At 43.5% G+C, this 13,912-nt stretch overlaps 1 protein-coding gene across 1 annotated transcript; it reads left to right on the top strand.

Moving 5' to 3' along the window:
• The first annotated feature begins 320 nt into the window (after positions 1 to 320).
• Positions 321 to 13,912, top strand: MRPS10 (mitochondrial ribosomal protein S10). Its single transcript, XM_081094670.1, has 7 exons — positions 321 to 388; positions 3,260 to 3,324; positions 3,413 to 3,485; positions 7,227 to 7,363; positions 8,384 to 8,492; positions 10,355 to 10,444; positions 11,732 to 13,912. Exons 1-7 carry the CDS (start codon positions 341 to 343, stop codon positions 11,813 to 11,815), a joined length of 606 nt encoding a protein of 201 aa, XP_080950796.1. The 5' UTR covers positions 321 to 340; the 3' UTR covers positions 11,816 to 13,912.

Below are 13,912 nucleotides of genomic sequence, written 5' to 3'. Positions count from 1 at the left end.
CCTCTACCCAGAGATAACCGCTGTCAATATTTTTTTTCCCAAGCACGTGTTTTTGTTTGCCTCTAAAGAATAGGAACCACACAGGACGAAAAACGATTTGTAGAGGAAAACACTGCGGGACCTTGGTAACGATCTACAAATGGGCTGAAGGAACCTCGCCGAGCTCGGGTCCCGGGCCGGGAGGCCGCCTGCATTCTCAGTTGCGCCCTTAAAAAGCACGGAATTCTATCTCTATGGTCTTTCCGGTGCCGGAACAGAGGGTACACTCTCTCCTGTTGCGGAACTCTATGGTCGAGGACGCACTGTGACCCGGAAGCGATCCTGGGACGCCGACGGCAAGATGGCGGCGCGAGCAGCGCTCGGGGCCTGGTGCCGGCGTCTCTGGCAGGCAGGTACCGGGCAGGCTGGGGGGGACTAGGCGGGCCCGCAGGGACAGTTGCCCCTCAGTCTGTCTGACAGCCGTCGTTCCGGCCACCAGGAGCCTTCCCCGATTTTATTCCGCATCTCGGCTCGTTTGCAGGATGGTAGCAAGAAAGGGGTTGGTTTTACCTCGAATTCTCGCACGGGATAAAACAGGAGTCAGGGCAAAGGCAGGAACAAAAAGAATGGCAGAGCTGGAAAGGATGTTGAACATCATACATTCCAACTTCCTCCGCTTTTATGTTTGCAAAATGAACCGTGGCTCCGAAGACAGGAAACGCGCCTGGAGACAATTCGGGGCTGAGGTCTCGATTCTCCCCGTGGACCGAATGGAGACGCTCCCCTCCGGCCCGGGTTCTGAGGTTCAGGGCCGGTCACGCAGGCGGGGGTGGGGCGGGGACGTAGGCTCCGCTAGGTTCCCGGGAGAAGCAACAGCTTAAGCAGCGGTCCTCGAGGTTTGGGGCCTCGGCCCCCCTTTACACCCTAAAAAAGGTCAGCTCCGGACAACTGGTTTTTGTGGGTCTTGGCTATCGATATGCATTTCGCTTATTCGAAAATAAAACTGAGGATCCGAAAAGTGCTTACGCCTTGAAAAGTAACACCAGTACGCTCCTTACATGTTAGCCTCACGGACATATTTGTGACAATAGTTAAATTTCCCAAAACAGTCAGTGAGGATGAGACGACTGGCCGTTGTTTCACGTTTTCCCAAATCTCTCTAATGTCTGGCTGAACGGGAGACGGCTGGCGTCGCGCGGCTGCCCCTGCGTTCACACCGCCGTCACTCGGCCCCTGAGCCGTTCCCGGTGCAGGAACGAGGGTGAAAGGCGCCTGGAAGCCGCAGTGTTACCGTGGAGTCGCTTCCGCCTTCCGGGCCCCCGAGGGTGTGCCGGGGTCCGCAGGGCAGGGGTCCCGCGGGGCACACTTTGAGAACCACTGTTCTTAGACCAGACTGGTGGTGTGAGAGGTTGAAATGTTGAACCAAGACACTTACCCAGGTGCCCTTTAACCTCCTCAAAAAGAAAACTGAGAACTTTTGAAGGTTAATTTTGGCTGTAACAGCGCCTAGCCCCCAGCTCTCAGCAGCACGGGTGTTGGCCGTGGCCGGGAGCTCCGTCGGTGGGAGCTGGTCCCAGGGTTTGGGTTCGATCCCAGTCGGGGCGCCTACAGGAATCCACCAGTGAATGCGTAAGTGGGACAGCCAGGTGATGTTTCTCTCCTCCCATCCTCGCTGTCTCTCCAGAAATCAATACGTTTAAAACATAAGTAAGTAAAAGCAGAGGTTGATACTGGGAGAATGGAAGTGGCAGGTGTACAGCTGAATCAGTGGGGTCCCTGGCAGACAGGTGGGGAGGGAGCTTCCTGTGTGGCTATGGGTGAAGAATGGCGCTTACCTCCTCCTACCTGCTGTTGTACCTGATTGCCTCCTCGTTTTGTCTTTCCCCCGATCCAAGGGAGAATGTTAAATAACATTCACTTATATTAAATAAAATACTTAATTTGCTTCCATCTTGGGTTAAGAGGGGAAGAAGGACCATAAACTAAGAATAGGCCTTTTAACATATTTAGATGACCTTCAGTTGTTGTCATTAAACTTAACTTGTGCTAAACAGTTATTCTCATCTTCAGAGTAGTTTTTTTTTTCTTTATTGATTAAGGTATTACATATGTGTCCTTATCCCCCCATTGCCTCCCACCACCCCACCCCCGACCCCCCACTCATGCCCTCACCCCCCTGTTGTCTGTGTCCATTGGTTGGGCTTATATGCACGCATACAAGTCCTTTGGTTGATCTCTCCCCCTTACCCCACCCTCCCCTACCTTCCCTCTGAGGTTTGACGGTCTGATCAATGCTTCTGTCTCTGGATCTGTTTTTGTTCATCAGTTCATGTTGTTCATTATATTCCACAAATGAGTGAGATCATGTGATATTTATCTTTCTTTAGATGACCTTCAGTTGTTACAATAAAACTTCACTTGTGCTAAACAGTTATTCTCATCTTCAGAGTAGTTTTAAGGATCCTAGCATGCTTCCAGTTTCTTGGGTTACACTTTTTAAATTAAGTTTATTGGGGTGACATTGGTTAATAGGATCATGTAGGTTTCAGGTGTGGCTTTCTATGTTACAAGATCTGTATTTAAATCTCAGGAAAGCTTAAAGGAAAAACAGATGGCAAATTAAATATATATAGTACCACGTTTCCTTCAACTAGAAGTTTTGATCCACTAGGGGGAGCTGACAATAAAGGAATTGGAAAAGCTGGATTGTTATGAGGCACAGTCATGGTGTAAATGGATGTCAGTTTCAGTGTATATTTCTGTTTATAAGCTAGTAGTCCCTGCCAAGCCAAGAAATACATATGCTAGAAAAGATGTGTAAAAGCTTCAAAAGAAATGTACTTCTGAATTCTTATTTCAACTCTATTTAATAAATTATAAAGACATTTTGTTCAAAAGTATTGAGGCAGATAAGTATTATGTTGAATTACATTTAATCTGTAAAAAATAATGGGGAAATTAAGCCACATTTTTTCTTTGAAGTCTACAAATTTAATTTATAGCTGTTATGTGAGAATTACTTGTTTTTAAAATTTTCTTCTAAGCTTTAAAATATGTAGGTTCTCTAGTATGGGAGAGTCCCTTTTGATTATCAATACTACTATTGTCTCTTTTTTTAATAAAATCTAATTTGGCATTTTAGTTATCCAATATCTTCATCAGAAATCATGAGATAGCTCTTTATTTGAAACATCATACAACTTTTGATTTTTTTAGTGGAAACTATGAATGTTTGGGGATTGACTTTAATTCTTACGTGTTCCCTTTTTTTTTTTTTAAGGGTTCGAGGGATTTTTCTGTGAGCAGTTCTAAGAGCAGAGCATCCAAAAATGGTGCCTTTCTTCTGTAAGTATGCAGTTGGATGTGCTGCTCTGAACAGGACAATGGGCGCTTGTGCTGTTTTACTCAGGTTTCTCTTTTTCCCTCCACACAGCAGTTCCAGTATGAAGTGGGTACAGTTTTCAAACCTACATGTTGATGTTCCCAAGGACTTGACCAAGCCTGCGGTATGTGCTCCCTCCATCTTGGCATAGGGAGCCACGTCAGCGATTACTTTTCCTTATGTCCTTTGGGGTTGTTTCCCAAATGCTTTATGACTAAAAATGTTGTTCTGGATTCCTGGCAATTGCATAGTGTGCCTGAGTCGCGTAGTCTCTGATGTCCCTGGTGCTCATGTTCTCTTTCAGGGTATGCAGGCAAGTTCTAAAAGAATAAATTATTTATCCCACATAACAGTGGGAGTGAGCAGTCTTTTGCTTGTAACTCAGAATAATGTGAAGAATTGTCATAACTAATGATGCAGAATGCGTGATGTGTTCAAGGAAAATTTGTTTCCTGTAGCTGTCAAGTCTTTGTTCTCATTTTAAGACAGTGAGCCAGGTCTTGACGGTGAGAGAGAGCAGTAACACTAGTAAAATCAGAAGTAGCATATGACCTTGTTTCATTTAAGTAAAGGCCATGATTCCTTCAATCCGGTTTTTTTTTTTTAATGTTTTTATTGATTTTTTTACAGAGAGGAAGGGAGAGGGATAGAGAGTTAGAAACATCGATGAGAGAGAAACATCAACCAGCTGCCTCCTGCACACCCCCTACTGGGGATGTGCCCGCAACCAAGGTACATGCCCTTGACCAGAATCGAACCTGGGACCTTTCATTCCGCAGGCCGATGCTCTATCCACTGAGCCAAACTGGTCAGGGCTCAATCCGGTTTTTGTGTTATTTGTAATTTTTTGAAATCCTTATAAAGTCCCATTTTTTCCAATTCCACCCCTCAAATAACCCTCTGTAACAGTTTACAGTTTAGTATGAATCTTTTTAGACATTAGTCTGTACGCAATCATTCTATCTAGGCACATGCACACCAAAATAGAATTGTGCTATACATAATGTACTCTGTTCCATTTTTTTCACTTATTAGAGACTGGATATATTTCCATGACAATACATACATACCTCAGGTCTGCAACTCAGATGCCTGCATGGCCCAGGCTGTAAGGAGGGGTGACAGGGTGGTCACAATGACCGCTGTGCCCCTGATAGGTGAGACAGCTAGCTACTACTTACTCTAGCCACTTGTTGCCGTTCAGAAGTCAGACCTAGTGATGCCAGATTGTCTAAATTTTCCAAGCTAAACTGAAATATAAATTGTTATGTGAAATCTCCTGAATTTTAGTATTTTTAACAGGTTCAAAACCTTGTAGGGAGCCCTAGCCAGATAGCTTGGTTGGTTAGGGTGTTGTCCCAATAAGCCAAGGTATGTATGGTTCAATCCCCAGTCAGGGCACATGCAGGAATCACCTAATGAATCCATAAATAGGTGGAATGACAAATCAGTGTTTCTCTTTCTCTTTCTCTCTGTCTCACTCACTCTCAAAAAATAAATTAATTACTTAACTTAAAAAAATCTATAGGAACCAATAAGAATACATATTAGGGCTATATTCCCCCTTCCCTTGTCCCCCAACTTTTGCCATAGGATATCAGTATATTCTGTTCTTCCAACAACCTTGTTTGGGGTAATTGAGAGTGAATGTCTAGCTTCCTGATTATGTAAGTAGATCTCCTTTCAGGGGTGAAGTAATTAACCCTGAATCATTGGATTAGAATATAAATTACTGGTTTAATGGATGAATGAAGTGAAGGTAGTTCACCTCTTGGAAGAAAGAAACATCGTACCCATTATTTCTAAGATTTTAAGTATTTGGGCGGAAGAGTTAGAAGTTATATGTACAGTCAGTATCATAACATGTTAATTAGAAATGAGTAATTTTTCTATTATGACAGGAAAAACCATGAATAAAGCCTAATAAAGAATATGGTCCTACCCCGGCTGGGTGGCTCAGAGGTTGAGTGTTGACCTAAGAACCAAAAGGTTGTGGTTTGATTCCGATCAGGACACATGCCCGGGTTGCAACCTCAGTCCCCAGTAGGAGGTGTGCAGGAGGCAGCCAATCAATGATTCTCATCATTGATGTTTCTCTCTCCCTCTTCCTTCCTCCCTGAAATCAGTAAAAATATATTTTTTAAGAAGAATATGGCCCTGGCCCATCTGGCTCAGTTGGTTGAGCATTGTCCCATGCACAGAGAGGTCACTGGTTCGATTCCCAGTCAGGGCACATGCCCGGGTTGCAACCTCAGTCCCCAGTAGGAGGTGTGCAGGAGGCAGCCAATCAATGATTCTCATCATTGATGTTTCTCTCTCCCTCTTCCTTCCTCCCTAAAATCAGTAAAAATATATATTTTAAGAAGAATATGGCCCTGGCCCATGTGGCTCAGTTGGTTGAGCATTGTCCCATGCACAGAGAGGTCACTGGTTCGATTCCCAGTCAGGGCACATGCCCGGGTTGCAACCTCAGTCCCCAGTAGGAGGTGTGCAGGAGGCAGCCAATCAATGATTCTCATCATTGATGTTTCTCTCTCCCTCTTCCTTCCTCCCTGAAATCAGTAAAAATATATTTTTTAAGAAGAATGTGGCCCTGGCCCATGTGGCTCAGTTGGTTGAGCATTGTCCCATGCACAGAGAGGTCACTGGTTCGATTCCCAGTCAGGGCACATGCCGGGTTGTGGGCTCAATCCCCAGTAGGGGGCGTGCAGGAGGCAGCTGATCAATGTTTCTCTCATTGACCTTTTCCTCTCCCTTTCTCTATCTCTAAAATTAATAAAAAGACATTTTAAAATAAGGAATATGAATGGGCCCTTGCGGGGTGGCTGAGTTTGTTGAAGCGTCATCCCTTACACTAAAAGATTGTGGTTCAATTCTAAGTCAGGGCATTACCTAGTTTATAGGTTTTGATCCTTGGTCGGCGCATGTCCAGGAGGCAACTGATTGACGTTTCTCTCTCACATCAGTGTTTGTCTCTCTGTTTCTCTCTCTTCCCTTCCTCTCTGAAATCAATAAACATATCCGCAGGTGAGGATTAAAAGAAAAAAGAATATGAATAGTAATTACTCGCCTTTATATAACAACTAGCCCAGCCTGCACCCTCTCACAGTCCGGGAGCCCGCAGGGGATGTCCTCCTAAGCCGCAGTCTGGCCTCCCTCTGCGGGAGGTGACCAGGGCGGGCTGATCAGGAGTCAGGTGCCTGCTGGCAAGCAGCTGGTCCTGCCTGCCCACCCCCCCTATCGCCCCTCCACCACTGGCCTCCTGCTCCCCAGCCCCACCCCCTGCTGATGGGTCATTATGCCGTTCAGTCAATTTGCATATTATGCTTTTATTATATAGGATGTTTTATCATTTATAAACACTTTAATCTGTTTTCTTATTCTCTAATGAAATGCTGTGAACTGTGGCATCAGTATTCTGTTTTATATATGAGAAAACTAAAGTGCAGTGAGATTATATGACTTGCCCATTGTCATTTAGCTAGAAGTAGCAGAGTTCAATTCTCAATCCAGGTTTTCTGACCAGGCTACTTTTGTTAACAAACCCCAAAATCCTTTCCCATTGTGAATTTGGGGCTCAATAACTCTTAAGTTAGAAGGTTCCATTAGTGATTTTGTTGCCTTGAAAGTCCCTTTGATTCAAACTGCATTTTAACAGATTCTAAGGGTCATTGTGCAGATCTGAATGTGATAGTAATTAGATACTTAAGCTTATAGTGTTAAAATGTTACATAGCATTTTTCTCCCCATTTATTACTAAACTCTGAAGTTGCTCAATTGAGTGAGGATAATATGTTAAATATTTTAGTTGCAAATATTAGAGGAACCACAAATGAACCTTTCCTTTTTTATTTCAAAATTGTAGATAACTATTTCTGATGAACCAGACACATTGTATAAGCGCCTGTCAGTTTTAGTAAAAGGCCATGATAAGGCTGTGTTGGACAGTTACGAATATTTTGCCGTGCTTGCTGCTAAAGAACTTGGTATCTCTATTGAAGTGTAAGTATAATCTTTCCTAATCTGACCTGTCAGTTGTAACATGATCAGCCAGAAAATGGTGCTGATTCCAGCCAAGTGTGAGCCCTTAAAATGGAATAGAACTCATGCTAGGTAGGGTGTAGCTTTGTCCTATTATCCTAAGCAGGATCATCTCTCCTGTCTTCTAGAATGTTTAAATGCTAGAATGAGTGAACCAGGAAAATGAAGGAAATCCTTTCTCTACAAATTTCATAGACAGGAGATCCAAGAAGCCCTCATGTGTGGGATCGCGATGGGGCAGGGAGGCAGTTAGGTGGCAAGCAGTCCTTTTATAGATCCTTTGATTTGGTGCTCTTTGGCTGATATATTCATTGTTTCAAAACTGCCCTGAGAAACACCATTCACCCAGTGATTTCATGCCTGAGCAAGGTGAGCTTCATATGGCCCTGAAGTCACTGCAGGGTCAAGTGTAACCACCTCCTTTGTCTTGTCACCTGCTCCTGATGTAGAACAAGGCCCATTTGGGGCTTTGCCAGTCTGTCCGCCTCTTTACAAAACACAATGAATCCACGTTTTCCATAACAGACTATAGTTTTATGATTATGGGTTGGGTTATCTATAAATTTTCCCTAAAATAACAGATACAGCAGACATTGCCACTGTGTCCATCACACGGGTGTTGCTTTTCACAGTTCGTATATTTGGTCAGTAAGGGACTTCAGGGCTGCAAAAGCTGGAGGGGTGTGTGTGGGTGTGTGTGTTTGAGGGTGCGTGCACTTGCATGCCAAGGCTCAATTTTGGGGCTGTGGAAAAAAAATGTTTGTGTTGCTGTCCAAGGTGTTTATTTTGGCTTGAGCTTTATGACATCAGTTGTTAAGCATAGATGACAGTCCTGACAAGTAGAAGTCTGTAAATAGTAGTTAATGCCTGTAATTGAGCATGAACCTGACCTACAACATTGTGGGATCGTGCTTTGATATCACTGACTAAGGTTTTATCATCACTTAGCTTAAGCTTGTTGTTTTGCCCATTAACTTTCAGACATGAACCTCCAAGGAAAATAGAGCGATTTACTCTTCTCAAATCAGTGCATATTTTCAAGAAGCACAGAGTGCAGTATGAAATGAGAACACTTTACAGATGCTTAGAGGTGAGTTTATTTCAAATATTCAGGTATTTTTGAAATGCCCCATTTCATACTACCATAACTTTACTTTCACATTGGCTGACTTCCTTTTAGTCAGCTCATGCTAATGGTTGCAGAGATGGTAAAAGGACCTTTTGTGTTTATGGAAGCAACAGACAGGAAAATCAAACTCAAATAAAGCCATCCTTTAGAATAGCTCTACTTCAGCTTAATAATGCAGATGATGCTAACTAATTTTTTTTTAATTTTTTAAAAATTTGATTACCCCTAGAACAATTTGTATTTCTCAGAGCAACAGATCCAACCATACAAGCATTACCTTCTGTTTGTTAACCCTCACCCGAGGATATTCTTCCCATTGATTTTTAGAGAGAGTGGAAAGGAGGCAGAGAGACAGAGAGAAACATTGATTGGTTGCCTCACGCAGACAGGGATCAGCCTGCAACTGAAGTACATAACTTTGACTGGAATCAAACCCGTGACCCTTCAGTCCGTGGGCCGACACTGAGCACTGAGCCAAACTGGCTAGGGAGTTGACTATTTATTTTTTTAAATATATTTTTATTGATTTCAGAGAGGAAGGGAGAAGGAGAGAGAGATAGAAACACCAATGATAAGAGAGGATCATTGATCAGCCACCTCCTGCATGTCCCCCACCGGGGATCGAGCCCACAACCTGGGCATGTGCCCTTGACCAGAAACGAACCTGGGATCCTTCAGTCTGCACAGGCCGATGCTCTCTCTATCCACTTAGCCAAACCAGCTAGGGCAGCTGACTAAGTGTTATACAATAAGATAGCATTAGAATAATTCTGCTTGCTTTTCAAAAATTCTAGTTAAATTTTCACCCAGGTCTAATAATTCTTCTCACATGCTTCCTGGATTTCCCATGTCTGTGAGGGGCAGCATTACGATTTTTCATTCACCTTATTCATTTGTGCATCCACTGGGGTTGACCTAGTCTTGCGGTTAAGGAGTGCATGGGTTCTGGAGTCAGGCAGCCAGGTCCTAGTCCTGGCACTTACTAGCTGTATGCCTTGTGCCTCAATTCTTTACCTACAAAATGGGAATAATAATGGTACCCATCTCCTAGGTTATGTGAGGATTAAATGAGGTATTTATCTAAAACACTGGGAATACTTCGTCACGTAGTAAATGATCTATAAATGTTATTAAAACAACTGTGCATCTTTTACATTGGAAGCACTATACTAGACATTGAGGGTACAAATATTAAGATGTAGTTCCACCCTTAAATGGAAAAAAAACACCAAAATTGTATGCACCCATGTCCAACAGAAACACTTCAGCATGAAGCATGTAGAACATCTCATGCTCTTACCATCTAGTCCAGTGATGGCGAACCTATGACACGCGTGTCAACTCATTTTTTTGGTTGATTTTTCTTTGTTAAATGGCATTTAAATATATAAAATAAATATCAAAAATGTACATCTTTATTTTACTATGGTTGCAAATATCAAAAAATTTCTATATGTGACATGGCACCAGAGTTAAGTTAGGGTTTTTCAAAATGCTGACACGCCAAGCTCAAAAGGTTCGCCATCACTGATCTAGTCTGTGTCCTTCTGTGTTGTGTGTTAAGTTGTCTTGTGAATATACTGCTCTGATACCTGCTGGCCAGCTGGGTTCCATGCAGCTCTGGTTTCCAGACATCTGGGAGGAGGGTGCTTCAGGGCCGTGCTCCCCATTCAGTTCCACCAGAGGAGGTACGGGGCTTTTAAAGTTGGGATTCTGTGTAGATTCCATAGAGGAAGAAAAGGCTCTACCAGTTTTACCAATAAAACTTTAAAATTTCTACTCTAACAGCAGAGTATGAACCAATTTCATGTTTGAAATTTCAGCTAAAACATCTAACTGGAAGTACAGCAGATGTCTACTTGGAATACATTCAGCGAAACTTACCTGAAGGAGTTGCCATGGAAGTTACAAAGGTATGACTTTAATTTCTACCTCTATTGGGGGTAGTGTGTGGGGGGAGCTCCCCAGGTGTAATCTGAAACCACCCCTGGATGCAGAGGCAAGGAGAGAGCACAGAGAGGCAGACCACTCCAAGTGGTAGGTGGCAGGTTTAATAAGCAGGAGAACTTACTCACCAGCTTTGTCATGGGCAGGTGCCAGACAGTTTGCTTTCTGCACACACCTGCCAAATCTTAAAAATTATACAGAGGCCCCAACTTGGGTCATTCACATACCCAGGAGACCTTAACTGGGTCAGTCATGTACCCAGTCCAGATAGTCTCAATACCACATTTCTATTCAAACCTGTATCCTTGGAGCAGGTTCTGGGAGCAGGGAAGGCAGCAGAACACACATTCCAAAACACAGGGGAGGAGGCAAGGAGCCTTTGATTGCCCGGGTTCAGCTCACAGGTCAAACAGACAGTCATGTCTTTTTGATGACCTTCCCCAACAATCTGTATTGTTGTAATACACTAGAGGCCCAGTGCACGACATTCGTTCACTGGCGTGGGGGGGTGTCCCTCAGCCCAGCCTGCACCCTTTCGCAGTCCGGGAGCCCTCAGGGGTTGTCCAGCTGATGGCTTACGCTCCTCACAGAGAGCGGGCCTAAGCCATCAGTCGGACATCCTTAGTGAGCCACAGAGGCAGGAGAGGCTCCTGCCGCCACCGCTGCATTTGCCAGCCGTCGCCCAACTTGTGGCTGAGCGGCGCTCCCCCTGTGGGAGCACACTGACCACCAGGGAGCAGCTCCTGTGTTGAGCATCTGCCCTGTAGTGGTCAGTGCGCATCATAGCGACCGGACGTTCCACCGTTTGGTCGATTTGCATATTACCCTTTTATTATATAGGATTGCAGCCTGATCCTGGCCCACTGAGTGGAGGGGAGGGCCTGTGGCAGACCTGGAGGCAGGATTGCCACAGTGATTGGGGTCTCCACATCCTCCCCAAGCCACCTCCAAAGTCTCCCTCCCTCCCAGTAGTTGTCCAGACATGGGGACCACATTAGGTGGCAGCCCCTAGAGATCACTGAAGATCAAATAGATAATATGTGTCAGAGTTTTATATACCATCAAGTTTTCTTCTCTCTGTTTTCAAAGCCTAGAAAAGGTGAGGGAGGTGTGGGGGAAGGGGATTGGTGGCAGGTAGGGGCGGGGAGGTAAAAGAAGTCAAGAGGATTTAAGGGGACAAAACTAATCTATTTTGTGGCCAAAGAGTTCAGTTAAGTCCACATTATATTATAGTCCTATTTTTCTCTTTTTAGACAAAATTAGAACGGTTACCAGAACACATCAAGGAGCCCATCTGGGAAAAGATACCCGAGGAAAAGGAAGAAAGCAAGTCATAAAGGCTCAGAGACTAGTTGTGTGGGCTTTTGAATGCGGGTGGGCAGCCACGTGGGCTCAAGGGGAGAGTGCTGCCAGTTGAGACGGTTCACTGTTGAGTCCACATGTCCTGATCATGGGCAGCAAGGGATGGAGCATTAAGGATACAATGGACTGCAGTGGAAGAGCCACTTTATCTGTCCTTTTATACATGTCGTCATTTCAGTTCTGATTTTACCAAATGTGAGTAAACCGTTTTGACCATGTACCAAAGGAGTCTATTTATATTTTATTCTGCTATTGTTCAATTATTAGTTTGTACTAATTTTAATTTACATCGTATCATTCATCTGAAAGTGAATATTTGAAATATTGCTCACATACATTTTTTTCTTTAGAAATTCCTAGAACAGTGGTTCTCAACCTTCTGGCCCTTTAAATGCAGTTCCTCATGTTGTGACCCAACCATAAAATTATTTTCGTTGCTACTTCATCACTGTAATGTTGCTACTGTTACGAATCGTAATGTAAATATCTGATGTGCAGGATGGTCTTGGGCGACCCCTGTAAAAGGGTCGTTCTACCGCCAAAGGGGTCATGACCCACAAGTTGAGAACCGCTGACCTAGAAGGAACCTTTGGTTAATTTGATCAATTTAACACTGAGCAGTTGAAGTTTTTGATACTCTAGAACAGGCCAGCATATAGTTGTTTGTTCGGGGGTGATGACCTCCAAATTTGACCTCATTTAAGCTCTCCATTATTGAAAATGAATATCCTTTGCAGCAGACCAAGCACACTTGAGGCATACACTGCACCTTCTAGTGGCCCAGACCCTTCAGGGCTGCCTAAAAGGGTCACTGTAATGGAATTTAAGCTCTCAAGACATTACCACTGTATCATTTCACCCATCCTGTGATTCATTCATTCAATGGGCTCTTATTTTATTAACTTACCAAAAATTGAATAGAAATAGCAGCCTTTGAAAATCGTGCAAGGCACAAACTATTTTCCTTATTAAGTTCCTCGCTGATAAGAAGGCCTCTCTCTGGGTAACGGCGGTCTTTTGTTTGGGGATGTCTACTTTCCATGAAATTAGATAGAGGTTAAAGCCCCGAAAGAAGCAGGGCTGCTACGGGCTGAGACTGTTGATGGATCAGCCCCAAGGGAGTGATTCGTTTCCTTTCTACAGCAGACCCAGGGCCTCGTCTTTTGTCGTTTTCTTAACATCTTTGGGGTAGTTATGTCTTCTCAGTCTTTCCCCCCTTGCACTGGAATTCCTCTCCTCTCTTCCTTACCTGCTATCCGGTATCGGTGTTTTGAATGCATACTGCTTATGTGTCAGACTTACATTACTGTCATTAACATGAAAAGAATTACAGCCTTTAGCCTCCTTCCCTTCTCAGCTCAGTTGTTGACTGCCATTCACAAATGCCTGAAGCGTGCTTATCTCGGGTATAAGCAGGTATAAGCCTCAGGATTAAGAACTAGTCAATAAAACAAGAGCAATATAATGGTAATTATATCTAGCAAAGCAGCAATTTGTGACCCATTTGAACTTTAATTCTTTAAAAATAAATACAGCTTTTTTGTATGTGTTTTTAGATAATATTAATCACTGTAGTATGATAGGATGATTTATGCACACTCAGCTCCAGTGACTCACTGTGAGCTAAAGGGGTGCATCCGAGTCTGACTGTTTTCATTTTCAATTAACCTGTACACCAGATTACTCAGGTTGGCACTTCAAATTATATATTAAAATCTTTTTTTAAGATAAATATGCAAATTAACTATACATGTGACAAAAAGTAGTGATACTTTTGTGACAAAAGTATTTGAAACCTACTTCTTGATATAAACAAGGTAATTTCTTTATCCTGGTAGGCTGAGACAGTGTTGTTTTTTTAGTTGAATCTCCCACGTAAAATGCATATTCTAAAACTTGGAATTACTGCCCAAGTCTCACTGTCTGTCCACAGCAGGGATGGGAGGTGGTGAGAGAAAATGGGACCTGACGGTAGAATGAACCTGAAGGCAAGTACGAAGTGACATTATTGAGAGGTAGCCCTGAGTTCACTGTTGCTTCCTCTAATCTGAAATATATTTCCTTTTTATATT

The sequence above is a fragment of the Myotis nattereri genome, assembly GCF_964212035.1.
Source record: "Myotis nattereri genome assembly, chromosome: 6".
NCBI lineage: Eukaryota > Metazoa > Chordata > Mammalia > Chiroptera > Vespertilionidae > Myotis > Myotis nattereri.
The sequence above is the reverse complement of the archived record's forward strand: the minus strand, read 5'-3'. Positions and strand labels throughout refer to the sequence as shown.

Excerpts from the sequence above, each read along its gene's own strand:
- MRPS10 (XM_081094670.1), top strand. The coding sequence starts at position 341 with ATGGCGGCGCGAGCAGCGCTCGGGGCCTGGTGCCGGCGTCTCTGGCAG. Across the intron at positions 389-3,259 it reads GGTGCCGGCGTCTCTGGCAG|GGTTCGAGGGATTTTTCTGT; the intron begins GCAGGTACCGGG and ends TTTTTTTTTAAG. Across the intron at positions 10,445-11,731 it reads TTGCCATGGAAGTTACAAAG|ACAAAATTAGAACGGTTACC; the intron begins GTATGACTTTAA and ends TTCTCTTTTTAG.